The sequence below is a fragment of the Acinonyx jubatus genome, chromosome D1 (genome assembly GCF_027475565.1).
Source record: "Acinonyx jubatus isolate Ajub_Pintada_27869175 chromosome D1, VMU_Ajub_asm_v1.0, whole genome shotgun sequence".
NCBI lineage: Eukaryota > Metazoa > Chordata > Mammalia > Carnivora > Felidae > Acinonyx > Acinonyx jubatus.
Window position 1 is genome coordinate 101,243,990 of NC_069390.1, and position 27,876 is coordinate 101,271,865.

Below are 27,876 nucleotides of genomic sequence, written 5' to 3' on the forward strand. Positions count from 1 at the left end.
AGAAGGAGAATCCAAGCTAGGCAGGTTGACGAGGGCAGGGGCCAACACCCCGCCTTCTGGACCACCTCTCTGGAGATAGGTATCCCAAGTCAATTCGGAATAGAAAAACACCTGGTGCTCATTCATTTGTCAAAAACCTCAAGTGTGTTTCCCAGAGGAGAGAAGTCAGAGCGACTCCAGGGCCCAAGGGGGCAGCTTTCAGATGCAAAGTCTCCCCCTTTTCAATTCCTGTAACTAAAATGAATATGGAAAAGATAATTACCTTTAAAACATACTTAATACTTGAACACATTATCTCTACCTGCAGAAAAAGAATGTTATCTGATGGGATCTTCCCCATAAGCTTAATCAAATTGCTATCTTAAAACTCTCTGGAGTCCTGTGAAACAGTAATAGAAAATCCAAGGCAGAGGCTGGAAGCATTTTATATTTGTTTGGTTGAGGGGAATGTGTATCCCCTCTGACAATGAGCACTTAGAGACAAAGTCATTTCCAATCTGTAATGGATCTTCTCCTAGTGGGGGCAGGGAACATTTTGTCTGACCCAAACCTGCAATCCCGCTGCTAAGTAACTTTTCCTAATGTTCACAGGAGGAAATTCCAACAGAATAGCCTTTTCCTAACACCTGTCTGGGGCCCTGCTCCTGTAGGACATCTTCCCTAGTTGGCCCTGGGACACTTAACATATGGAGATGCTTAACTTGCTACTTGACTCTGGGTTTTAACTTGGCAAATAAATCGATGCCTCTATTTTCCTTGGTCTGCCCAGGCCGTGGGCAGTGCCATTCATTAGGCGAGCAGAGGAGGTAAATTACCTGCCCAGATCCTGCCCAGGGCGAGTGGCCATTTGCAAGGCTGGAGAAAACCAAAGGGAAACACAGCTTTTAAGAAGAACAAATGTGAGGACTGGCTATGTTCCCAGCATCTCAAGCTGTGGCCTGGAATGGTCAGGCACACAGCTGCTGCAAACGTGCCTGGCCAGCCCAGTTTATCTTGCTGACAGAAGGAGCGATAGGTAAGAGGTGACAATTCTCTGCTTCTCCGTTAGTCACTACTGCCTGTGGTCCCTGGAAGGTCCTTCAGATGTGGGGCCTGGCCCCCAACCAAAGCATGGAAGGCAAAAGGGGTGTCCTGGTGCACAAGCAAGGCCCATCGCAACTTACGGGAAAAATGAATGGGCGTAGGGGAGAGTACTAGAAGACCGCTAAAATGATCACCACAACACAGGTCTGTTGGCAGGCAAGTAATAGATTAAAAAGCACCCTGCCGTGCATCCTATCGCCCTGTTTTTGTTTAAAACAAAAAGATGGGGGTGTTTTTGTTTACATGTATTTTCTAATTTCCCCACACTGAACACATATTACTTATATGACTCTTTTCTTAAAACAGGCTCCCTGGGTCCACATCAATCATGACCTGCCCTGGGCAAGAGTACCTCCTCCCTGGTAAGGTAAAGACTAGCTGTTCTAGAAATCTACCCAGAAGGCAGCTCCCTGGTGTCCCAGACGGCCGATGTCAGATTCACATCCTTCTTCCAGGGAGGGTCTGGACCAGATTCTCTCCTCCTACCTGCCCAATTCTGAAGATGGAAGAATGGGGAAGGGAGGAGGTTCCTCTGAGGCCAGGAGGGCTGGGGCCCCTTGGCACCTTATGTTAACACAGGGACTGTCTGAATGGTCACTGCGATGCACACTGCTACCAATCTAGAAAGCCCTGTGATGCAGCAGGTCGAAGGGACCGGGCTGAGTCTGTGCAAACCCACAACATACCTGAAGAGTCCCTTTTTGTTTTAGTTGACACATAACTCACAAACCCTAAAGTACTACCTTTTAAAATAAAAACTTCAATGGTTCTGAATGTATTTGCAAAGCTATACAACCATCTCCAACACTATCAATTCCACAACATCTTCATCACCCAAAAAGAAACTCCATAGCCATGAGATGGCATTCCCAACCATGGCAACCGTGGGCAGCTACTAATCTGCTCTGTCTCTACAGATTGGTACTGATTTGCATCTTTCGAACCCTTTGCATAAATGGAGCCATACAACATACAGCCTCTGTGCCTGGCTTCTTTCACGTTGGTTTCCACACTCATGCACGTTACATAGAGCATGTTACTAGCACCCCATTCCTTTTCATGGCTGAATGATACTCCACGGCAAGGCTACACCACACTGTGTGTGGCTATCGGTTGAGGGACCTCTGGGTCGTCTCTGTTTTTTGGTCACTGTGAATAATGCTGCTGTGAACATTCATGTACACGTTTTTGCATGCATGTATGTTTTCAAGTGTCTTGGGCTGGAAGCTGCTTCTTAAAAATAAATTTGTTATGAGGTCTCTTCCTCACATTAAAGAGACGAGGAAGAAAAGACAGAGCATCAAGGATATTTAAAGGATGGTTTATTTATTTATTTGTGAGAGAGAGAGAGAAAGAGAGAGAGAGAGAGAGAGAGAAAGTGTGTGCACAAGTGGGGAAGGGGCAGAGAGCGAAAGGGACAGAGGATCTGAACTGGGCCCTGCACTGTCAGCACAGAGCCCGACACAGAGCTCAAACTCCTGATCCATGAGATCATGACCTGAGCCAAAGTCGGATGTTTAACTGACTGAGCCACCAGGTGCCCCTTTAAAGCATGGTTTTTTAAAAAATCTGAGATTTCCACCTACTCGGGTTGCCATTATCTGATAGCAGCCTGTCCTTGTCGCTGCCCAGTCTCACTCATACTGCAAGTCCTCTGTGTGTCCACCCCCAGCCACCAGAGTCCCTTCCTCACCCACGGGCTTCCCCAGCCCAGTCCATCCCCTCAGGAGAAATCTGTGCTAGAGCATATAAAATATTTAAGCTGTTTTCTAAATATATATATTATTTACCCTACAGTCTATAAAATATTTACATTGTTTATCCCTCCCACCCCCAAATAGCTGCATTATTTACAGTACAACCAGGAAAACACTAGCCCTTGTTTTCTGATCCGCACATTTCCCCCATTCCACTGTGTCACCAGATGTGTGCAGTCACGAGAGGCAAGAGTGAGTCTTCCTGCCCAAGTCATGGAGCAGGCCCTGGGGGTGTGGGACATAACGGGTCCAAAACCAGACAGTTAGAACCACAGTCCCACCTGTCACCCGTGCAGGATCAGGAGGCATGCACCTCAGAATTTCTAGGGGGGTGGTTTTAGATGCCAAGCTCGTGCCCCATTACTGTTGGCATCTCGCTGCTCCCAGAATCTCCCATTTATCCCCGGCCTCAGTCACCCCTCTGGATGTGACGACAGTTGTCACTTAGGTGTAATGAAACTCTCTCTTGCTACCTACTTCCTCTGTCAAGGCCCTTGGTGAAGAAGACAGCAGTTGTGAACTGAGATGGGAAACCGAGGCACCTGCCAGTGTGGCTGAGACGCTCATGTCCTACTTCTCTCTTAAATTCCATTCACTCAGACACACAGCCTTTTAAGAAGTCCTCCTTTTTAAAGGTGCTTTTTTCTTACTTACAATGTGACCTGAGTTGGGTTTTTTGTTTGTTTGTTTTCAAATTTATTTATTTCTTTGAGAGAGAGAGCGCACGAGGAGGGGAAGGGGAGAGATAGAGAGAGGGAGACAGAAACCCAAGCAGGTTCTGCGCTGTCAGCATGGAGCCCTACGCAGGGCTCAATCTCACGAACCATCATGAGATCATGACCTGAACCGAGACCAAGAGTCGGACACTTAACCGACTGAGCCACCCAGGCGCCCCTGGATCTTAGTTTTTAGATGTTTATAAATGATACATGGCTATAAATAATAATTATTATTCAGAAACAGATGAAGCAGGAAGTAAAACCTTCTTTGCTCTGTAGCCCAATTCTCTAAAGACACTGCTAAATAGATAGAGCCTTACACAGTCTTCCAGGATGGCCGCTACGCTCGGTAGTAAATGGCATCACACTACACAACCTGTTTTCTCTATCCAGCTTCTATCACACAAAACATCACAGGCATCCTTCCACGTCAGGTCCCATAATTAAGAGACTCCTTACCTTTGGACATTTAGGTTATTCTCAATGCTCTGTAATTACATATGATGTTGTAATCAGCATCCCTAAGGGAAGCTCAAAAATTGATCTTTAGTACGTTGGAGGCCAAAGCTGGAGATGAAACAAATACTGTGGGTCTCTGAGCATGTGCTGCACGGTCCCAGGGCTTGGCTGGCCCGGGCGAGAGGCAACCTGGCTCAGCAGGACACCCCTCCTTCACTTACACACCCCCGGTGAAATGTCAAGGGTGTAAAATCAACTCTCGTCTCCTGATCATTTAACTCAGGAGAGCTTTCCCCTTCCTCTCCTCCTCCTCCTCCTCCCCCACCTCCACTACCTCTACTTACCCTGCTTCTGTTTTGAATCTCTAAAATAATGTGACAAGTTAATGATGGTACAATTATCTAAATGTTTAACAGACATGTTATCTAAGTGAGTCGGATTGAGATTCCATCCCGCTGACAATAAACATCAATGGTGGAGCAGAAAGCGATAGGCAAATTATAGCAAACCCTGCAATTTCAATGCTATTAAATTTGGAGGAATAACAGCCTTGAGGCCTGTAAACTCTGAATAAAATAGGCCCTTGTGTTTGTCCAACTATTAAATCAAAATGCTACCAACATCCTAGAAAAAACAAGGCGATTTATGGCTTTTCAAGTTTCAGTTACACATCGGTTTTTATTAACTCCTTTCGGTCATCGGGCAGCGGTGGTGTCAGGAGGGAGACAGGAGAGCAATCACAGAGGAAAGGGTGGGGCCCGGGAGAGGAGTCCCAAGGGATCAAGGAGAAACATGAGGGACCAAGAATGGGAACGCAGACAGGGGAGGGGGACCAGAGTCAGAGTGGGGGCTGAGGCTGAACGTGGGGACTCAACACGGAGTGGGACGGAGCTGCTCTGAACGGTGGGACTACAGGAGTCCCAGAAGCCCATCAGACTCACCTCCAGGGCCCCTTGACTTGAATCCTACCCCTTCTGCTGCACGGGACATACTATTTCAACCTCCTGAGCCTGGGCTCCTCATCTGTGATGCAGGCAGTGAGCCCGCCTGCTGGTCCTGCTGTGATGATGATACACTAGGTTAGACCGTCTACAACAACAAGCAGAGGTGCTGGGCGCAGTCCAAGCTCTAAGCAGCGGTCCTCAAATACCAAATTCTCTCATCCCCCTTTAAATTTCTGGAATCATTTTTAAAAGGCAAAAGAGCTTTGGGGGACCTAGGTGGCTCAGTCGGGTGAGCGTCCGACTCCTGGTTTCGTCTCAGGTCACGATCTCACAGTCTGTGGGTTCAAGACCCAAGCTCAGCCTGCTTGGGATTCCCTCTCTCCCCCGCTCTCTGCCGCTCTCCCACTCATGCTCTCTCGCTTGCTCTCTTAAGTAAAAATAAAATTTAAAAATGAATAAAAACCAGTAAAAGGCAAAAGAGCCTTATCTTTAATCCCTTTTTCAGACACAGCATACACTTAAATTTTTATTAAGACTCTAAAAAAATGAAAGAAATCCATGTCTTCTGGTGAGGGACAGAACCTGTAGACATCTAAAACTCATCATAGTGAGAAGCCACCACTGAAGGCGTGTGCAACTTTCCAGGCACCAGGCTCAACCCGTTACATGTAGTATTTTACTCAGTCCTTACAACAGCCATGTATTACTTACTCATACCTTACAAACGTAAAAACTAAGGTTGAGAAAAATGGCTATCAAGGGCAATGTCTTAGGCTGTGCTTGGAACCACAGGATCCCCCAAACAGCAATTTTTCTTGCCCAATTCACACACCCAATATTTGAGACAGGAAGAGAAACAAACCAATGTGTCCCGTGTCACAAAGCAAGTCTGTGACAGAGTCAGGACAGGAACTCAGTTCCCATCTTGTAACTCATCGTCACTTCCATATAGTACGCTACTACCCTCAACGCGAATGACAGTCACCATCATTCTGTGACAGTGGGAGGTAGGTGAAGGGACCCTATGAGTCCCACTGGCTGCTGTATCCCTGTGCCAGGGGCCAGCATAAATGTCTGGCACAAAGCACACACTCAAGATGTGTATCTACTGAATGCATGAGCTTCAACCTTTTCCAACCCAGATCTGCCCTGGGTGAACTTTCCTCCCCAACCTTGAGACAACCAAATACCACCAACCCCCTTCAAGTACTGTTCACGGATGGACAGAGTGTGGAGGATTCCGAGGGCGGTGAAATTATTCCATACGATGCAACCCTGGTAGGTTCACGTTGCCATACATTTGTCCAAACCCATGGGTCACGCAACAGCTAGAATGAACTCTGATGTAAACTGTAGGCCTTGGGTGCTCACAGCATGCCAGTGTAAGGGTCATGGGTTCTAACAAATGTCCCACTCTGGCAGGGAACGCTGATAATGGGGGAGGCTGTACATATGTGGGGGCAGAAGGCATATGGGAACTCTTGGTACTTTCCACTAAGTTTTGCTGGAAACCTAAAATTGCTCTAAAATATAAAGTTTATTAGGGCGCCTGGGTGGCTCAGTTTGTGTCCAACTCTTGGCTTCAGCCGAGATCATGACCTCACAGTTTGTGGGTTCAAGACCCATGTCAGTCTCTGTGCTGACAGCGTGCAGCCAGCTTGGGATTCTGTCTCCTTCTTTCTCTGTCCCTCCCCTGCTTGCTCTTTCTGTCTCTCTCAAAATAAATAAACCTTAATATATATATATTCATCTTTAATATATTATTAAAAATATACTTATAAAATTAATAAATAAAAAATATAACTTATATTTATTAATTTTCTTATAAAGCATCGGGGCCCCGCCAGAAAGTGGCCAGAGGGGCCCAAGAACCACTAGGGTGAAGGATGGCTTATCTGGACCAGCGGGCGACAGCTGAGTTCTCCTTCCCTATACTCCACAGCAAGAAACTCCAACAAAGCCCAGAGCCCTGTGCTTGGAAAATAAAACTATATTAGGCATCAAACATGCCTTTATAGTAACAGCATGAAATGAGGTCAAGAGTAAGTCTATGCTGGTGCACCGACTGTACAAACAGCAGCATATGATTCTCCCTCTCAAAGTGCCTGTGACGTTCTGTGGCCGTTCCCGAGCCTGGGCTTTCTCATGTTCAATTCCTTGGCACACCACGTGAAATGCTATACAGATCACCCCTGATATTTATAAAAGTCAAATGCTATTATGCTTTCAATGGGGAGGTCGGGCCAACTTGCATGGAATCCACGTGTTCCTCCGATGACCTCCTGCCCCGTCCTTCCCCGTTGCCCTCCAGCTCAGGCAGGGGTTTGAGGCTCACTCTGCCTTTTTGTGCACGTAAAGTTTTAGGTAGATGAAGTTGTTTGCCCTCATGGGGCCCTTCTCCCGCTGCCCCCTCCCCCACCAAGGCCGGCACCTGGCGTGCCGGCTGCCCTTAGGAGGAGGAGCCAGATCCGTTGCTGGTTTTCCGACTGCTGTGGGACAGGAGCCAGCATCCCTGACTCGGCTCCTCAGTGCCCAGCGCTGCCCCGGTGCCAGATCTGGGGCAGGAGAGGGGCAAGGCGGGCAGCCATCCTGAGGGACGGAATGTGGCTGCTCGCCCTTTTAAATCCTCTGCCCCGCCTGCTACCCCGGCTGTCCCCTGCATGCTCACTCACTGCAGAATGTCCTCCAGATAAGGACTTCATTTTCTGCTCTGAAGTTCAGAGCCAGACACTGTCCCTGTACCTTTTTCCAAGCACCATTAACATATGAGGAATCAGAAAGGGGCCAGTGAGGGGCGCCTGGGTGGCTCAGTCGGTTGAGCGTCCAACTTCGGCCCAGGTCATGATCTCACATCCGTGAGTTCAAGCCCCGCGTCGGGCTCTGTGCTGACAGCTCAGAGCCTGGAGCCTGTTTCGGATTCTGTGTCTCCCTCTCTCTCTGACCCTCCCGCATTCATGCTCTGTCTCTCTCGGTCTCAAAAATAAATAAACGTTAAAAAAAATTTAAAAAAATTTAAAGAAAAAAAAAAAGAAAGGGGCCAGTGTAAGCAGGTAGCTTATAACACGGAGGTGGGGGTGCAGCTCGAAGGGGAGCGGACGGTCCTTCGAAGGGGAGCGGGCGGTCACCCAGCTGGAGTGTGCATGCGTGTGTCCTCACTGCCTCCTCCCTCCAGAGCTACCGCAAGATGCCTCCTAACTCCTTCACAATGACAAGGACAGGACTCTGGGGCAGGGCTCTCTCTCCAGCACCTGCTCTCTCTACTTTCAGGGGACAGCAGATCCCTTGGCATGGCTGCTCTCGGCTACCAGGTAGGTTAGCGGTTTCTAGGCCGCAGGACCCTCTTGCAGCCAATGCCAAGACAATGAGAACCAGCATGTCAACATTTGCATCTGCCCCAGTGGCTTCCTCAGTGACCCAGGAATGTGGAAACGGAGCAACTTTTTCTAGGCCAGCAAAAGAAAGCCCTTACTTTGTAGTCAGAGTAAAGAGAAGTTTGGAGTGGAAGAACTCGTGGGTTCTAATTCTAGGTGGGCTTCTTTGTTCGTAACTGACCCTCTTTTACAAATATGGGCTTCTGAACCCTGATTTCATAGGCTGCTGAACAGGCAGAGTTGACCGCTGGTCTGTACATGAGGTTCGATGTACAGTCCTGTTGGGAGAGGGAAAGACAGCCCTGAAACATGGGCTTCAAGGTGCAGAAGCCCAGGCCCACATTCTAGCTGCACCCTGGACTGGTCTTCCTTAATCTTTCTGGGTCTAAGTTTTCTCTAGCGAAGAACAGGTAAGAAAAAAGCGTAGGTATCGGGACTGCTGTGAACACTTAATAAAAGTAGAACTCCAAAATATCCAATAGAGTAGAGCTATTGTATTATCTGCACACAAAGCAAATGGATTTTATTGGTTCATGTACTTCACGACACTGTAATCTTCAGGGAAAACAAGGACCAAGTTCACCATCAGGCATTGGGTCCATAAAGCCGCCTGCACATAGTAGGCACTTTACAACTTAAGGAATAAGTCAATGAAGGAATGATGAGACCAACCAGCTTCATAGTCTCCTCTGGTTTGCAGCAAACTCAAGTCACTAACCACGCAGACCTGGTGGGGCACGTTGGGGGCTGATGAGAGAGCTGCATGTGTTTGGGGCAAGTGTAGAGGTCTGGTTCAACCCAATGTCCTGGGCCTCCAAGGCATCCCTTAAACTTCCTAGCCCCAGAATTCCCAATCTTGGCAACGACTTTAGCCATCTTGTGTCTGTCTCGTTTCCTCACCAAGCAACTGGGAGAGCCTAAGGTGGGATGACACAGAAAGTCTTACTTGAAGAAGGCAAGGATCCGGAATTCCCAGGCTTGTGATGGTAACAGACATAGGCCAGGAGACTAGCAGGAGGCTTAAGGTTCTTGAGCCTTCAAGGGTACCAACCAAGGAGGTCTCCTCCAAAAAGTGGCAGGGCATGCTCCTGGTGCTCCTGGAGGGTCAAGTATCTGCTTGGTGCTATCCCCAGCTCGGCACTTGTCTGGCCTAGACTTCGGTGTCATCTGTTTAGATACTGGTAGCAGCGGTTGCCCTGGGCAGCTTTGAGCATTCACCCGGTACCACGGCCGTAACTAAGGCCTACCAAATCTGCTCTGTGGGACTGTTCAACATAGAGAACTCCACTCTGCCCTCGCCTCTCCCAACTGCTCTTAGTTCCAGTGGCTGTTGGCTCTCTGGGTACACTGGAAGTGTCCTCCTGGCCAGAAGACAAGCCCGCATGAGCCCGGAAGATCCCACCTCCACCCCGGGAAGGCAGCTATATGCTGCTGCTATTCCTCCACTGCCACTGCCACCAACACGGCCCCTCCCTTCTCACCTACCCAGTGTGGGGAACAGGTGCCCTCCGAGGCCTCTGATGAAGATCCTGATGATGCGGTGACCGTAACCAGTACCACCATTTCCTGAGACTGTCTCTATGCAAGGCCTGTGCTGAGTGCTTTGCACGGATTATCAAATCCCCACCATACAGTGTATATGACAGACACCATCATTGCCCTTGTGTTATGAAGGAAGAAACTGAAGCTTACAGAAGTTAAGCAACTTGTCCAAGATCATAAAACTGGGCCGTGATGGATGGCGCGAGGATTGGAATCTAGACACCAGATCCCAAGTTCTGGGGGTCACTGTGCATAGAATACTCTGAACTTCAGACTCTTGGCTTCAGGCCCTAAAGGGGCACCTTCTTCCCTAAAGTCTGTAAGACAAACCCAAGTACGCTATCAGCGCCCAAACTTGCCTCATGAGTAAAAGTCCTCGAAGAGGTCATCCTTTCCACTTCCCCAAGCAGCCATGGACATCCAGTCCACCTTTCCTGTTCCTTGGGTTCTCACAGTCTCTCTGGCCTGACCTCCACAGATAGGCCCTGGCCCCGTCTTGCTCAGGGCATAGCCAGGCGGCTGCCCTGAGTTCCCCACATACGAATGAAAAGGCTGAAAGTTCCTATAGGTCACCCCCAAGGCCTTTCACTGAGACCACTTCCTTCCCACGCAGGGCATGCTCCGACCATCCCAACCCCCTCGCCTTCGGCTCAGCAGCCAAGGTACCTCCCCTGCCCTCTAATTAATGCTACCCGATCCCGTCTGTTGCCCCCAGGCCTGTTCAGGTCCCAAATGGGGATGTACAGTGGCTTGAACAACATTATGATTTGTAAAACCCACTCCTAATTAGTTTGACTTTGAATAAAGAGGGTAATTATTTTTAAATTTATTAACTGCTGCCTGGCCGGAGAAGTTTCCAGATCAAATGACACGGAGAAGCTATTTCTGTTCAGTGATGCAGCAATTTATATTACTGATCGGTCATTAAAACCTCTGGCACAAAACCACTTGTGTTTCCTGAGCCAAGATAGTGTCCGTGTGTCAAATTTCAAACCCAGAGTATAAATTAAGCCATTAATGGTATTTATCAGTTTATCTGGACTTAAAGAACTCCTTACTAATTTAAGACATTCCCGATATAGAAGCTATGCGGTGCGCTGGGTGCGCAAGGACGTGTGTACATGCATGTGTGTGTGCGTGTTTCCTCACTTTTTATTTTACCGAACAGTTAAAAAAAAAAAAATCTGACGTGTAAATGAAGAACAGGCATCTCGGGGAGGCGCGTAGCTGTTAATTCCTCGCCATTCTGCAACCCAAACATTTTGGAAGCAGCAGTGTTTTGCAATATGTATTTGTCATAATATAAAAGGTGTAAAGTGATCTCTGTTTATCTCCTCAAAGTCTTCGTTGTACCAAAACAGAAAACCAAAGTCTGACAACAAAGCCCGAGCCCAGCCCAACCGTAAGCAGGCCTCCCAGAGCACCAGCTTGAGCCCACCAAGATGTCAGGGCAAGGGATGTAGGAGAAGTCACACACACCCAGGAGAGAAGCCAGGGTAAGTGGGGTCAAAAGGGTGGAATGGGAAAATGCCATTCATTTGGCTAAAATGGAATGAAAACTACCTTCTACAAAATTCATTTTTCAGATTCAAGCCCCCACCCCACCCCACAAAGACACCATGATCACCCATCTGATGCATTGCTACAGGTTAGCTGTCAGTCCCCAACATGGCGGCCCTGGGCATGGCACTCCTAGAAGCGATTCGTTTCAGGGAAGTTCTATCCCATCCCAGGAGGGAGAGAGGGGGAATCAGGGTGTTGAGGATTCTTAGTTAAATGGGTCACAGGGATCCAAAAGAGCTCTGCCCAGACAGGGCCCTGAGCAAAATGATCTCTGAACAGGCACTGCCTAACTGTGCAGCCACCCACTCGCGGACAACAGTTAAGTCACTGTGGAGGCAGCTGGGGGGGCAGTAGAAAGAGCAGTGGCGTTGGAGTTGGGTCAAGTGCCAGCTCTCCACTTCCTAGCAGGTGGCTTCTAGGCCTCCACTTTCTCATCTATCAACTGGGTATGAGACAGAAACGGATTTTATCAACTAAGGTATCAGAAACACAAAGCAGCAATGCCATGGTTTTCCTTCTCCCCAGGGTCTCCGCGGCTCCTCTCCCTCTTCAGAACTCTCTCTGCTCTCCTGGTGGCTCTCCAATGGCACCTGGCACCGCAGTCAGCTGCTCTCAATCCAGCAACTTCAGTGTTACTGTCAGTGTTCCTTATACTTAGGCCTCTCTCTACCTCGTGGGCCCCCTTTCTTACAACAGAAACGGAAGACAGATTTCAAGCTGTGTTCCTTCAGGGATTCTGAGGGGAGGCCAGGGAGCGACCTGGGTTCCGCAGGCAACACAACTATAAATGAGCTCCGCCAGGTGTCAAAAGAGTCACCTCCTTGCCAAAGGATAAGGCAGCCCAGCCTGCCAGCCTGCACCAGCAAGTGTCCCAGTGCTCCCAGCCAACCGGGGGAGCTGGCCCACAGCTCACGCCCAGGCCGGGGCGGGGGCGGGGAGCCTTTCCGGAAGCACCCACCTTCATCTGTCATCCCTCATTTGGATTCATTTTCCCATTTCTCACCCCTTTCAAGAGCTCCACTGACTCAACCTGGAGAAAAAGTGGAAGTGAGGCTGGATGGGCCGGGACCGCCTCTGCCATAGTTAGGATCACACTATTTTCCTTTTTCGGGGGAGGTGACCTCTAGGGAAGAAAGGATGAGGAACAAGTCAAGGTCAACCACCTCCCAGAGAGCAGAGTCAGAGCCCCGTCCCAGGCTTCAGACTCAAACTCCAGGCTCTTTCCAACCACTGAAACAAATATCCTTTTCTGGAAGGTGTTGGCCACTTTCAAACCCTCACTCACTTAATTTAATAAATCCTAGAAAAGCATTGGACCTAAGACAGCTCCCAACTTTCAAAGCCGCATCAACCCAGATTCTAAAAAAATAGGTTGAAATGGCATTCACGCCACTGAACTGTATGCTTAAAAATGATTATTAAATGGCATGTTCTATGTGATAGATATTTTGCCACGATTCTAAAAATGGTGTAATATACCAAAAATCATTAAACTGTATACTTGTAACAGGTGAGCTGTATGGTATGTGAATTATATTTCCATAAAATGGGTTGAAAAAAAATAGAAATCACGTCTGTAATGATCACTGCTATATCCGCAGTGGGTGCCAGGCACACACAAGGTGCTCAATAAGTGCATGAGGCCTGTTTGCAAATAACCTCCCCCATCTGCTCACCCCTCAGGGACTCAGCCACCTCCTCTGATCCCAGCTGAGAGGTGGCTTGCTCCCTGCTGCTGATTTAATCTGTGTGGACAGATTAAGCTGTTTGGGAAAGCTGGCTCACCACTCAGTCTCCACAGGCCCCAGATCAGAATTCTCAGAGCGAGATTCTCCACTTCATGTGGTCCAGCATTAAGAAGCTGGCTGGGACCTGGGGACACCTGGGTCTTCCCCTGGCTTTCAAGATAACCAGGTCTGGAACCCTGGTCAAAGTCACCTGGCCAAGTCACCTTTTCCATAACCAAGCCAGGGAGATGCTCACCTAGAAAGCACTCTTCTAGTCGTCACGGGCCAGGGCGGAACAGACCGAGACCATGTTTTCCACTCAGGAAAGGCAGATTCTGTGAGATCACAGGACGAGGAAATATTGCTGAAAGTAATGGTACCAGCAGCAGACCAGGAAAGACTTCTTTCTTCCATGCTAGTCCCCTGCGGTAGCCTGGCAGTCAGTCTCCCAAGATGACTGCCATACAACACTCAGTATGTGTTTGTCACTACCCCTAGAGAAGGGGAGTCGAGTCTCCCACCCTTCAGTCTGGGGCTGCTTTGACCAATAAAACATGGCAGAAGCGATGCTAGACGTCTCTAGCCCGGCTTTTAACAGAGCTGACAGCTTACGTTTCCAGACTCCTGAGGCCCTGAGCTGTCATGTGAGAAGTCCAGGCCACTCTGCCATAGAGGAAGGCCACATGGCAGAGCACTGAGAGTCACAGACGTGAGCGAGGTAGCCATCCGGACGTCCAGCCCCGTCGAGCCCTGAGATGACCCCAGACCCAGACAGCGCCTGACTGCAATCTCGTGAGAGACCCCAAGTGAAAACCACCCAGCTGAGCCCAGTCAACTCACAGAATCGTCAGAGATCATAACACTTTGTTGCTTTAATCTAGTGTTAGAGTAGTTCACTACAGCAACTACCGTGGTCAATTCCCAACACAGGAGCCAGAGTGTACTTTTAAACACATAAATCAAGTCATGCCACTCTCCCACTCAAAACCCTCCAAGGGACCATTATTTCCTTTTTTCTACAAATGTCTATGCACATGCATTTGTGTGTGGTGCATGTAGGGTGCCATGATTTACTGAGGTATCATTTATATATTTCATATAACGCATAATTCACGCATTTCAACTATACAGTTCGGGGAGCCCTCTGGCTCAGTCGGTAGAGCAACTCTTGAGCTCGGGGTTGTAAGTTCAAGCTCCACGTTGGGTACAGAAATTACTTAAAAATAAAAATCTTCAAATAAATATAAAAATAAACTGTGCAGTTCGGTACTTTTCAATACATTCCAAATTGTGCCACCACCATCACCATCAATTTTAGAACAATGACATCACTCCAAAAGGAAACCCCATGCCCATTAGCAGTCATTCCCCAGGTCTCCTCAACTCGCCCAGCCTCTGGCACCTGCTAATTTATTTTCTGCCTATAGATTTGCCCATTCTAGCTGTTTCCTATCAATGAAACCACACAACACGCAGCCTTCTGTGACTGGCTCCTGTCACTGAGCATCACGTTTGTGAGGTTCATCTACGTTGCAGAGTGTGATCAGTACCCCATCCCTTTTTAGAGCCGAATAAAACCCCATTCTGCACATAAACGACATTTTGTCTATCCATCCATCCGCGGACACTGGGTTATCTCTACCTTTTGGCTATTACGAATAACGCATCTATAAAGTCACGTGCAAGTTTTTGTGAAGACATAGGTTTTCAGGTGTCTTGATAGACACCTCGGAGAAGAACTGCTATGTAAATGGTAACTCTGTATTTAACCTTTGGAGGAAGTGCCAGACGGCTGTCCAGTGCGGCTGCATCATTTCACCTGCTGACCAGTACTGTATAAGGGTTCTGATTTCGCCACGTCCTCGCCAACACTTCCTACTGCCTACATTTTGTACCGCAGCCACATCCTGCCAAGTATAAAAAACTACTTCGTTGTCACTTCGATTTGTATTTCCCTTACAATGGCCTAATGGCACCGAGCATCTTTTCATGCGCTCATGGACTCTTTGTCTGTTTTTGGAGAAATGTCCATGCTGATCTTCTGCCCATTATTTGTATTTTTATTATTGAGTTGTAAGTGGACTTTATATTTTCTAACTGTAAGTCCTTCATGAGGTATGTGATTTGCAAATGTTTTATCTCCCTCCAGTGGACTTTTAGCATGTGCAGAATAAAATCTAAATTCCTTACTAGGGTTGAGAGACCCACCTGATTTATGACCTCCTGTGCCAACCCTCTCTGCACCTCACCCCCTGCCACCTCTCCCCTGCCCCCTGCTCCTCATGCTGGTCCTCGAGCTGGTCAGGTTTGGCCCAGCCTCAGGGCTTCGGCAAGCACCTGTTCCCTCTGAGTGGCTCACTCCCTCACATCAGGACTCTGCTCAGATGTCACCTTCTCAGAGAAGACAAGCTATTTAATATAAAATACCACTTTTCTCCCTATCACACTCTTTCCCCTTATCCTGCTTTATTTTCTTACTAACACTTACTATCATCTGACATTATATTATACACTTATTTGCCTAAACTGTTTCCCTATTAGAATCTCAGTGCCACGAGGGGACAGGAATGCTATCTGTCTTGGATGTCACTATACCTTAAATGCAACAAGCATGCCAGGCACCTGGTGGGAAATCAATAAATATTTACTACATTTTAAATACATTTATTTACCCCTATTTAATAAATGCTTACTATGAGCCAAACACTCTGCAAAGCACTTCAAATAAAGTATTTTACTTCATCCCCACGACAATGCTCTGCTGTGGAGGTAGGTACTATCATGACTCCACTTTTTTAACAGATGAGATGACCACAGTAAGAGAGTTTAAATAATGGACTCATCAGGGCACCTGGGTGGCTCAGTTGGTTGAGCGTCTGACTTCAGGCTCAGGTCATGATCTCACAGTTTGTGAGTTCGAGCCTCATAGTGGGGTCTGTGCTGACAGCATGGAGCCTGGAGCCTGCTTCAAGTTCTGTGTCTCCCTCTCTCTCTGCCCCTGCCCTGCTCATGCACAGTCTGTCTCTCCCTCTCTCTCTCTCTCTCTGTGAAAAATAAACATGCATGAAAAAAAAACTCAAATAACAGACCCATGATCTCACAGACAGGAAGGTCAGAGCCAAGGACAAACCCAGGCTGTCCAAGCTGCAACACTCCTGGCCCCACTATTAACTTGGGCAAGTCACTGACCCTCCTTTGAGCCGCAGGGTCCTCATCCATGACACGGGAGTAGCCTCCTGCTTTACAGAGTTACGGAAAGACGGGCCAGGTGAGGTCAAGTACAGCACTGAGCTACAGCAAAGAAGACGGAGTACGGCGGTGGTGAGGGGCACTGATGCCATGCAATCAGTGCTCTGACAACAAATACAGTGACATCATCGGCTAAATGGTTCGAACACGTCATATGTACACACTGCTTTCTTTTAGACAATGACTCGACTCACAGATGGCAGACCAGCCCCCCGTGGCCACTGAGGGTTTCAGAGGTATACAGATGGAGTGCGAGAGGTTTCCCGAACATTCACCAAGGGAAGGGGATGCTAGGTAACATCACGGACCTTCTAAGACTTCAACAAGAATGTGCTAGAGGGCTCTGTGAAGACGGGACGTCAGTGGCCTGTTAGACGCAGAGACAGTGGGCCTCATCCAGGGCTGCTGTTCTTACAGGGCAAGGTCACACTTGGACATTCCTGCCAACTGGCCCCACACACGGGAGTAGCTGACTGTGGCACAAGCCATCCCCACCCACAGCTCCCCAGGACAGGAATGGAGGTCACATTTGCTGAAAGAGGGTGTCGCCAAGTCCCTTGGTATCCGTGTGCTGGCACATTGGAGGAGCCGCAGGATGGGAAGCTGTCAACTCACCAGTATGGGTCTGCCTGTGGGTCTCCAGGGCATCCTCCTTCGAAAACTGGGCTCCGCACTGGTCACAGACAAAGGCTTTGGCACCCGCTGGAACAAAGGGGAGACGTTACCATGAGAGTGATATTCCATTTGTGGGGAAGGGGTCCTGGGCCAGAATCGTGCAGAAAGACACTAGGGAAGGTGGCTGGACACCTGCGGAGATCAAGGCAGGGACAGTCCTTGGCCCTGGCAGCCAGCCCAGCCCCTCCTCCAGGTTGTGACCAAACCCCCAACTGAGCTCCAGATGTTGCCATCCAGGGGTCTCGCAGAGAGAAGAGGGAACAAAATCAGAATAACCAACACAAGCAGAGATGGGGTCCAGATGACATGTCCCAAGAAGCAGGCAGATTCTGGCGGGGGCTGACTCCAAGTGAGGAACAGAGAGGGCTAAAGAATACAAGGGGGGGGGGGCGCCTGGGTGGCTTAGTCAGTTAAGCGTCTGACTCTTGATTTCGGCTCAGGTCATGATCTCATAGTTTGTGAGTTCGAGCCCCGCGTTGGGCGCTGAGCTAAACAGGATAGACCCTGCTTGACATTCTCTCTCTCTCTCTCTCTCTCTCTCTCTCTCTCTCTCTGCCCCTCCCCCCATCTCAGAAATAAACAAACATTAAAAAAAAAGAATACGAGGGGAAATGGGCCCCCTTGCTTAGGTTACACCTTATGGGAAGGTAGGAAATGCTGACATACCTCTACTTGAATAGCCCCTAACTCAGTATGTCCCAAACTAGACTGTCTGTCCCAACCACCCCCTGCACCTGACCACCCAAAAATCCCTGAACGACTCCCCTGTGTCTTCAGGATAAAATCTAACCTCCTCACCAAGACACACAAAGCACTTCCTGATTCGCTCATCTTCCCTGCTTCATCTCTCTCCCTCTCCCTCACTCTCGCTCCCTGGTCTCCGGTCCACTCGGCCAGTCTGGTTCCTGGAGGAGCCAGGCTCTCCCTCACTGACAGGCCTCACCCATCCTCCCGCTCCTCCTGTGTCTGACCTTCTGGTCGCTCACTCCCACCCCAGTTTAGCACCAAGTATATGCACCAGCGTCCATAACCTCTTCCCCTGCGCCCTGATGACGTAGCCCCTCCTTACGCTCCGGCAGCACCCTGTATGTTCCAGATCGACGGCTCACCATGCGCTCTTCTAAATGCCTGCGGACCCGTCCCTGTCTCCTGCCACACTCTAAGCTTCCCAAGGGAGGGACTGTGTCACTCCACACACAGCCGTATCTTCCTGACACCCAGGGGGGGACCCTATTACTGGACATATTTGTGGAATAAACAAAATCAATTCAGTGCGATTCAAATTGATCAACTTCTGTAGAACTATTATTTTTACGAGGCTCAGAGAGCCAAGGCCACAGGATCAAGACAAACGGGATTTTTTCCCAGTCGCTCACGGTCTTCAAGGCTCTAATATCTTATTCAGCCACAGGGCACCTGCCACAAGCCTAGGCAGCTTTCATTCAAAGTATCTTCGAGGGGCGCCTGGGTGGCTCGGTCAGTTAAGCGTCTGACTTCGGCTCAGGCCGTGACCTCGCAGTTCATGAGTGCGAGCTCCGTGTCAACAGCTCAGAGCCTAGAGCCTGCTTGGGGTTCTGTATCTCCCTCTCTCTCTGCCCCTCCCCGGCTCATGCTCTCCCTCTGTCTCTCAAAAATAAATATTAAAAAGGGGGGACATGTATCTATCCCTCCTTAAAAAATACCTTCCAGGTGCATCTCTTCCGATGTGTACTGTCACTGCCCCTACCCAGGCCCTTGCCAGGTGGTGCCCAGAACACTGGCACACTCAAGGATGGCTGCCCCACCACCAGATGTCCTCTGATTCACCCCACAGATACCCGTGCCTTAAAAGGCTACTTGTTTCCTTCATACTCGTTGCCCGAGAAGTTCTACAGGGCTCAAAATTTACACTGATTCTGAATTCCTCCACGTCACCTCGAGGCCCGAGCGGTTAGCCACCCAGCTCCACGGACATCGTCTTCACCAGCCCTGACGGGAGCCGCTCGTCCCTCCCTGAGTTTGAGCACAGCTGGGTCCCAGTTCTGTCTGTTGCTGCCCCGTTCCATTCTCAAGACGGGTTGTGCACGCACAGAGCACACGGGCTCTGCCCTGCCCTCTCCAAGAGGCCCCACACCGTGCTCCTTTCTACGCATCTGAGCACTGCCTTGAGTGTGCCTGTGTGTTACTTTTATATTAGTCTTGTAAGAGGCAGAACTTCTTACACATATTCGTAGTAGAAAACTAGTGCTGCTTTCCAACCATCTCAGATTTCCTGAGGCTTTACCATGCAGCAGGCACGATGCATGCTGTATCATCTCCTTTGATCCTGCCGGCTTTTAAAAGTCCAAACTGCTGGAGTACCTGGGTGACTCAGTGGGTCATGCTTCCGACTTTGGCTCAGGTCGTGATCTCACGGTTCGTGAGTTCAAGGCTTGCATCGGGCTCTGCACAGACAGTGCAGAGCCTGCTTGGGATTCTCTCTTTCTCCCTCCCTCTCAGCCCTTCCCCTAGTTGTGCTCTCCCTATCTCAAAATAAATTAAAAAAAAAAAAAAAAGATCATACTGTTATTACTCCGTTCAGCAGATGAGAAAAGCAAACCTCCAAGAGGTTAAGTAGCTTGACCAGTGTCGCTCAGTGGGAACCAGAAGTGGATTCAAACCCAGGCAGCTTGACTTCAGACCCTCTGCTCTTAATCTCTGTACTCTAGGGCTCCCTCTGAAAAGATGCTTCATGGATAAGAAGGGGAGGTATGGGCTTCCTCCCCCCAACTGAAAACGATAAAATTCCAATACATCCCGTTTATACATCAAAGTTTTGCATAAAATTCTAGCTGGAAAAATGGTTCCACTACTTTTTAACAAGTTTTAAAAACCTCCGCCTTAGAGTAATAGCACGTACTATAAGGAACAGTACTAAGAATATAATTTGCACCAGTATAGGCTTAAATTAAACAGCAATAAACAGTTCTTGCCAGTGAAGGGTAGAAGGAAAGGTAGAAGGCAAACCCTGTGAGGACACTGACCTTGTCTACTGATGAGCAAAATTTACCCTCTACTAGGTGCTCAATAAATATGAGTTGACTGAATAAATGAATGATAAAATGCCCTTAGGGAAGATATGGAGTCACTTTTCCTTAACAGCCCTCAATACAGGGGCACCTGGGTGGCTCAGTCAGTTAAGCATCCGGCTTCAGCACAGGTCATGATCTTGCAGTGAGTTCGAGCCCCACACCAGGCTCTGTGCTGACAGCTCCTAGCCTGTAGCCTGCTTCAGATTCTGTGTCTCCCTCTCTCTCTGCCCCTCCCCTGCTCATGCTCTCTCTTTGTCTCAAAAATAAATAAAAACATTTAAAAAATGTTTTTGTTTTGTTTTGTTTTTTTTTAAAAAGAGCTTTCAATACAAATACTGCCATTTGTATTAGGTGTCTCGAGTTGAGTTTTTCCTGGAGACCGGGAGGTCTTGATCACTTCCAGGTATCTCTTCAAGCTGCTGGGTATCCTTGGGCCAAGGACCTGCACGTGGCTTCTAAAGCTTTAAGAAAGAGCTTTCGAAGAAACTCAGTGGAAAGACACTCACAATGTGTGATCACTCAGGTGGCAGCCAGGACCACTTTTCATCCATTTATTCTGGAAATGCAGCCAGGACCTCAAAGAGCACAGTGGACCAGAGGGGGGTAGAGGAAGCCACAGCCTTCTAGAAATGAGGAACTCTCTCCAGTCCTGAATCATTAGCCAGCAATGATTTTCTGTGATTTGTAAGGGATCAGACTGTAACTGCATTTCTTCCTTTGGTTCTAAACAGTTCTCACGACTCCCTAAAGAAGAAAGATGATGGGGAGGCCCAAGGAGGAAAGCAGGGGCTGGAAAGCCCTGGGAGCTCAGCCTCGTGCAGGAGCCCTGCAACCAGGTGAGGAACCTCTATGCCGCCACCTTGAAGGGATGTGGTACGGAGGGTTCTTAGAAAACAGCCATCAATAAGGCCATCGCAGCATCTGTTTTAATGACTGAGAAGCAGAGAGAAAGGAAGGAGGCCAGGTAGGAAATAAAGGGCCGGATGTGTGCCATCAGACAAGTTCAAGATGAAGATAAAAACAGATTAGCACATGTGATCTAGTCAAGGTTGCCGGCTTGGCCCAAGCCTGACCACATCTGGTTGCCCTCAGAGCTTCCCCTCTCCACCCCTGCCTTGCTGAAGTCACAAAGTCGAGCCGAGTAGGTGAAAGTCCCCTGGCCTCGTCAGTGCAGAGTCTGACCCACCCAGACTGGTCAGAACCCTCAGCACACATGGACACCACAAAGGTTGGCTCCCACGTCAGGCCCCATTCATATAAGCCCTAGTACTCCCCCTCCCCCACTGAGACTCTCCCCAACTCCCCAGGGCGAGCCCCGCAGCAAAGATAGGCAGTTCCAGGGCACAGGAGCCCAGCAGAGAGAGGCAGAACCCCCCTCTTCCCAAGGAGGCATGTGCCTTTAAATTGTCTCTGTAATGGCTGGCTCAGAGGCAGAAATATTTGGCAGCCCTGAAATTAAAAGTGATAAATTTCCTCGCCAAGCTTTGATCAATAATAGAGGCCTCATCTGTTAATCAATAAGACAGTCTCTGCCTGTTTACTGTGCATATGTTGTTCGTTGCTGCCTTCAGTATGATGTCAGGTTTGCATTCAAAGCAATTCAAGTGTGTATAAACCACATGGTTATTCCCAAAACGCATTACGGTGACATCATTCAGCCCCTAATACATTTATAAAGCATCAATGCGAGGGAGGGATGGGGGTAAGGAAGGAGGTCATGCCAGTTGAACACAATGGGTACACGTGGATAGATCAGCATTTATCCCCCACAAAATTTCCTGGGGCTCCTCCTGGAGTGGGAAGAACAGCACGTCACAGCTCAGGGATGACCACACCTCGTCGTATCTTTCCTATGCACAGGGATGCTTTTTGCATGTCCAGTAAGAATATGCCCCAAAGTGGATTACAGCAAATGAACAAAAGAGACAAAATCCCTGTCCTCAGAGAGCTTACATTCTAGAAGGAAAGGCACATTTTTAAAAACCCAGTAAATACAAACTAGGTAGTGATAAAAAGAGACACAAATGAAGTGAATTGGGACCCAGAGGGCCAGGGGCCACCATTTTATATGGGGTAGGCAGGGAAGAGCTCTCTGATGAGCTGGCCTCTGAGCGCAAAGCTGAAAGGGGAAAGAAGAAACAGCCCTGTCTATGGAAGCCCATTCCAGACAGAGGAGGAGTGAGGAGGCCAGCGGGTTGGAATGGAGTCAGTGCAGATAGAGGGGGAGCTGGGGAGCAAGGGGGTGGACCGCAGGGACGGGAATTTACAGCAGAGAGGGAACAGCCAGAAGATACAGTGGGCTGGACCATTGCCATCCTCCCTAGCGATTACAGAGCTGAGTGAACAGCGCCACTTGGAGTGGGGAGAACTGGGTCCCAGGCCAGCCCGGCCACCAGAGTGGCCCTCCTTCCGAGCTGTGAAACAAAGATGGCCGTACCTGCTGCTGAGAGGGTCAAAGGGGAAGATGGACATTAGTGAACACACACTCCTTTGTCAATCACCAAGCACTCTGCGGGACACAGGAGCTCACTGATGTTATTTATACCTCAGTGGGCAGGAGAGCGTGCTTAAGAGCTCAGGATTCTGGTCAGACGGATCAGAGTTCAAATCCCAGCCAGGCCAGTCATGAGCTGCGACCCTGACCCCAGAAAGTTGCCAGGTCTCAGTGGGTCTGTCACCTCCTCTGTAAAATGGGAAGAATAAGTCCCTCAGAGGAATTGGCAAGGTGGGAGAAGGGCTTGGACCTCTATCCAGGGGATCCACACACCCAGCAAGGAGTAGCCATCATCACCACCAGTCAGCCCAGGGTTACGATTCCTATAAAGAACTCCTCTGTGCAAAATATGATTGATTTTACTGAAGTTCAATGTACAGTTATTTGGAGGCCATTTATCTTGTGTAAAGTGAAGTCTCACATTTATAAAGACATTTCACTCTGACCTCTTGCTCACTCGCTTTCTCTCTCTCTCTCTCTCTCTCTCTCACACACACACACACACACACACACTCACACACACAACCTCATCCCTCTAATTTAAAGGTGAGTGGTTGTCTTGTTGAGGGGACCAGGAAAATCTGTCAAAGGACCAACATGTCAGTACGGGCAGCTATTCACCAACCTGGCTCTTAAATCCTCCCCGCGTGAGCCCCAGGAGCCCGATTCAAGCGTCCTGGGCTGCCCAGCTCTTCTCGTTCCTCCCCAGCAGACCGTAAGCTCCGTGCGAGCAGGGCTGCAGTATGTCTCTTCCCTGCGCAATCCCAGTCCCCTGCTCTTTACCTGCCCTGCAGCTGCGGTCCTAAAGGCTTGATAAATGCAGAAACTCTCCTGCGGCTTCCAGGCACAGAACTGGCCAGGGAAGAGGGCAGTGGCCATTCAGGGCACTGCCAGGCTGTCCCCTAGGGGGTGGCAGAGTCCTTATTCCACACACTCTAGGTTCTCTACTGCCCCTTTTTAAAACTCAAGGACATGGTCTTGGCTGGCACTCAGGCAGTTGGGAGCAGAGAAAGGAAAGGTTGGGAGTGGGCTCTCTGCTTGCCCTGGATCACGATCTCCTCCCCATCAGCCCTTTGTTACCCACCGGCTGCCCAGGACTCAGACCCCCGCAAGAAGAGAAGCAACCCCTCTCCCAGGACGCTCAGAGTCTCCTGCCTGAGGAGGCCTCTGATGGCCAGAGTGGACCCTCAACCAGCTGGCAGAAATTTGTGTGGCCCCCACCCACAGCCCAGGCAGAGCACTTATCTGAGATTCAGTGGTAAAGAGAGACAGACAGACAGACAGATAGACATCCTTGCCCTGCCAGTCTCCCAGGGATCCTGCAGGTGAGGGCTCAAGGGTGCCTTATGTGTTATACTGGGGGAGCAAGAGTACCTGACCACTCAGAATATCCAGAATATCCCAGACTCCTGCCCTGTCCCATCTCTCCCTGACTTCTCGACACCTCCAGGAGGTCAGACCGGGGCTATTGGAAGGAGGAGGGTTCAAAGCAGGTTCAGGCTCGGTGAAAAGAAAGGAGGCAGTCACCACGGCCCTCAAGGAGGCTGGAGATGGTCTAAGGCGTCCCTGTGTCGGGGCCACTTTCACTCAGTGCTACGGATCATCCCGACTCGAAGGAATCGAAGGAGACACGGCCAGGAAAGCACTTTCAAAACCACAAAGATTTCTATAAACGCCTAGCATTCCAATGACAACAGCGCAGAAATCCCGCAGAAGCTCGCTCGACAGGCTCCCCACAGCTGTCCTCCCCCCACCACCACCTTGGACGCCACCCCCCCTTCCCAACCAGAAACAGGGTTGGGGGTCCCAAGCATCCAGGAAGGAGGGTAGACAAGCAAGGCTGAGCACAGTCCGATGTGGGCTGGTGTCTCTCTGAAGTCAACAGGGCAGAAGCCAATGAAAGAAGAAAAAAAAATTCAAAATCCCTCCCTCTCCCCCCCCCACCCCTCCATGCTAATAAGAAGGCGGGGAGGGGGTGGGGGAAACTGCTGAAAAAACACTTAACATTTGCCAGCATCTAACGTTGAGTAGTGTGTCCTTTTTCTTTTAATTCCTTGAGATTTTAAAATAAACATCTTGAATGTTCTGATGAGATATGCATGCCTGCTTACATAAGGAAGTACAGAGTGTACCAAAACAGCAGACCCAAAAAAAGCATAAGCTGTCAGAACAATGAGTACAGACACGGGGCATTTTACAGCGGGCCATGGTGGACAGTTTTATTTACAGTACCTCTTATCAGACAGAGAACAGTACTCTGGCTGCCAATTCCAAAGGCCAGCACTGCGTGTTCTTTTGCTCAGGGAGATGAGTTCTCTCCCGGAGAGGAGCTGGAAGGCGAGCTTGCCTGCTCTCTTTCTCGCTCACCATTTCTCCTTTATCAAGAAAACAAAAACTGATCCAGAACCAGAATCTCTGTAAGGGGCACTCATTCGGGCAAGAGGGGAAAGGGGAAGCAGTGGGGGGCAGATGTGGACTGATCAGAAGACGTCCAGCCCCTACCGACTGACTCGGGATATGGTCCGAGGGCTGGTCTACCCGACAAGGAGGTGGGAGAAGGGCATCCACTACAGGACAGCGGGGTGAATGGACTACGAGTGCGGGCCCCAATCAAAGGCAGGACTGAGGAAGCCACCAGGCAGTGTGCAAGCTGTGCAACAGAGATGGAGAATAATCGGGGCCCACAACAGGCAGGTGTTCAGATCCCTAGAAGTCAATTTCCCCATCAATAACATGCTCCATGGCTGGATCCCCTACATGTGACTAAATGTCCACTCAGAGGAGACCGTGGAACGGGTCAAAAGGAAATGATGAGGCCTCTCTAGTCTGAGAGAGCGTTTCTTACCCTACCCCATAAACCTCATGCTATCAGGAGGTCCCCGTGGTGCGCTGGTGCCCTTGGCTGCCACCAGGATCCTACGGTCGGTCCTGAGCTCATGTCCCACAGAGAGAATAGGTCCACCTTGTCCCTTATCCCTGCGACTCAGTTCTCAGAGGGCCTTGCTCCTCTGTCACCACTTTCAGCACCAGCAGGAACCCAACAGGCTTAGTAACACAGCCCCTAGCCAGTACAAGCACGTATGCTCAGTATACAGCTGTGCCCCAGACAAGTCAAGAACCCTTGCTTGGGGGTCAAGCAAACCAGGAGCAAGTCCTGGTTCTATCACTTCTAGCCACCACCCTGGGCAAGCTGATTCTCCTCTCTGTGCCTATTTCTTCACCTATAAAACAGGCACAGATCAGCCGCCTCACAGGGTTGAGTGACAATTAATTTAAACAGTATACGTAAAGTCTGCAACACCATGCCTGACCCACAGGAGCTGCTCAATCAATGTGAGCTGTCATTAACATCCTCACTACTGCCATTACTTTCTCCCCCACTGTCAATGTGTGGGCTCCACGCACACATCCGATGTATGCACTAAACATATCATAACATTCAAAGTATTCTTAGGCCTCTGAGCCAAAATACAAAGAACAAAAAAAGGGAGGGGACACATGGGTGGCTCAGTAGGTTGTGTCCGACTCTTGACTTCAGCTCAGGTCACGATTTCATGGTTGTGAGACTGAGCCTCCGGAGGGCTCCACGCTGGGTGTCCTTCTCTCTCCCTCTCCCCCTGCTCCTCTCTTGCTCATGCACTTGCTTTTTCTCTCAAAAAACATGTGTTTGAATTTTAAAAAATTACCTTAACAAAGGGAGAAAAAGCTCCTACTCTGGACAAGTCTTGATCAGACCTTCTCTGGGAAGAGGAAGATAAAAGAAGGCAGTGGGCACTGTCGATTGTGCATGTCCAACAATCCCCTCTACAAACCAACAATGTGGAAATAAAGGCAGGGCCCAACCACACCTCCCTGGGAGAAGGTCAAAGAAATGGCACCTTTCCAGTCGGCCCTCAATACTCACGGCCAAGTTTTGACTCTCATCCTCCTACTGGAATGAGTGCAAACCTATTTAAGGTGAATTATTTTAAATAAAATACAAGTGGGAGGATAAACCTGTCACTGTGAAAACAACACGCAACTCTCCTGAAGTCTAAGTAGGAGTATTGATTTGGGGGTTCCCCTTAGCGCTGCCTTTAACCCATTTCTTCCCCAGGCAACTTCCATGACTGGCTAATCAAGGTATGGTGGTGATCAATGCAATGACACAAAAGCCTCTCTCGTTATGAGAATGTCAGCCCCCACTCTGACAGAATGGACTTCTTCCAGACATGCTATGCCAAGCAGACAGCTCCCCGAGGTGAAGCCTCCGGCAGCAAGTGGCCAGACCTGCTGTGGAGTTCTCCTCGCTGGCGATAGGGTCCTGGGACCAACTCTGTACCCTCGCTTCCCTCTTTAAGGTGGGATTATTGGGGCATCTGGGTGGCTCAGTTGGTTAAGCGTCTGACTTCAGCTCAAGTCATAATTCCATGGTTTGTGGGTTCAAGTCCCACATTAGGCTCTGTGCTGACACCTCCGAGCCTGGAGCCTGCTTTGGATTCTGTCTCTCCCTCTCTCTCCGTCCCTCCGCTGCTCATGCTCTGTCTCTCTGTCTGTCTGTCTCTCTCTCTCTCTCTCTCTCTCTCTCAAAAATCAACATTAAAAAATAAATAAATAAAATAAAATGGGGCTATTAGCCCTATGAAACAAGTGGTATGCAGCAGGTGCCTGAATAGTTATGGATAAAGTTCCACTTTATCAAGTTGTGGAGCTCTAGAAGGCCAGCCTCTGGCCCGAGCCTTCTAGAACTTCAGCCCATAATATTCCAGCCCCACAGTTCCTGGGGGAAGGTCTGCCTATAATGAATGCCCTAGGAGAGAGGACACCTTGCATTCCCTGGGGATCTCCCACACATGGTACTCCCATGTTTGGGACGACAGGGGGGCATCCTTGGATGAGGCAGGTGGATAATGGGCTCAAGGGGGGCACTGCTGGCCAAGAGCACCCCAGCTCTCATGAAGCGCCACAATAAGAAATGGATTCAGAGCCCCAACTGCCCCCTGCCTGAGATGTATAGCCCTGGGGGAGCCACTTAATCTCTCCATCTGTAAATGACAAGTTTTAAATTGGGACACCTCTAAGGGTAAAGAAAAGATGAACGGCTCTTGTGGGAGAAGAATCCGGAAGCACATGGCAAAGAGAGCCCGCGGTGGCTGTAAAAGCGAGCTCCTATGCTTACAACCCTTTGCAATGGGGAGGTGCTGGCTAAATTGAGCTGGGGCTGCGTTCTCCGGTTCAGTCAGGGGATTCCTTGTCAAGGAAAT

The 27,876-nt window shown here is 49.4% G+C and overlaps 1 protein-coding gene across 5 annotated transcripts in view; it reads right to left on the reverse strand.

Moving 5' to 3' along the window:
* ZBTB16 (zinc finger and BTB domain containing 16) overlaps positions 1-27,876 on the reverse strand; it is a 193,497-nt gene that overhangs the window by 46,611 nt on the left and 119,010 nt on the right. For all 5 annotated transcript variants that reach the window (XM_027036560.2, XM_027036557.2, XM_027036558.2 and 2 more), the window contains one exon: positions 17,030-17,116. In XM_027036560.2, coding sequence (XP_026892361.2) covers positions 17,030-17,116 — 87 coding nt within the window. The remainder of the gene's footprint in view (positions 1-17,029; positions 17,117-27,876) is intronic.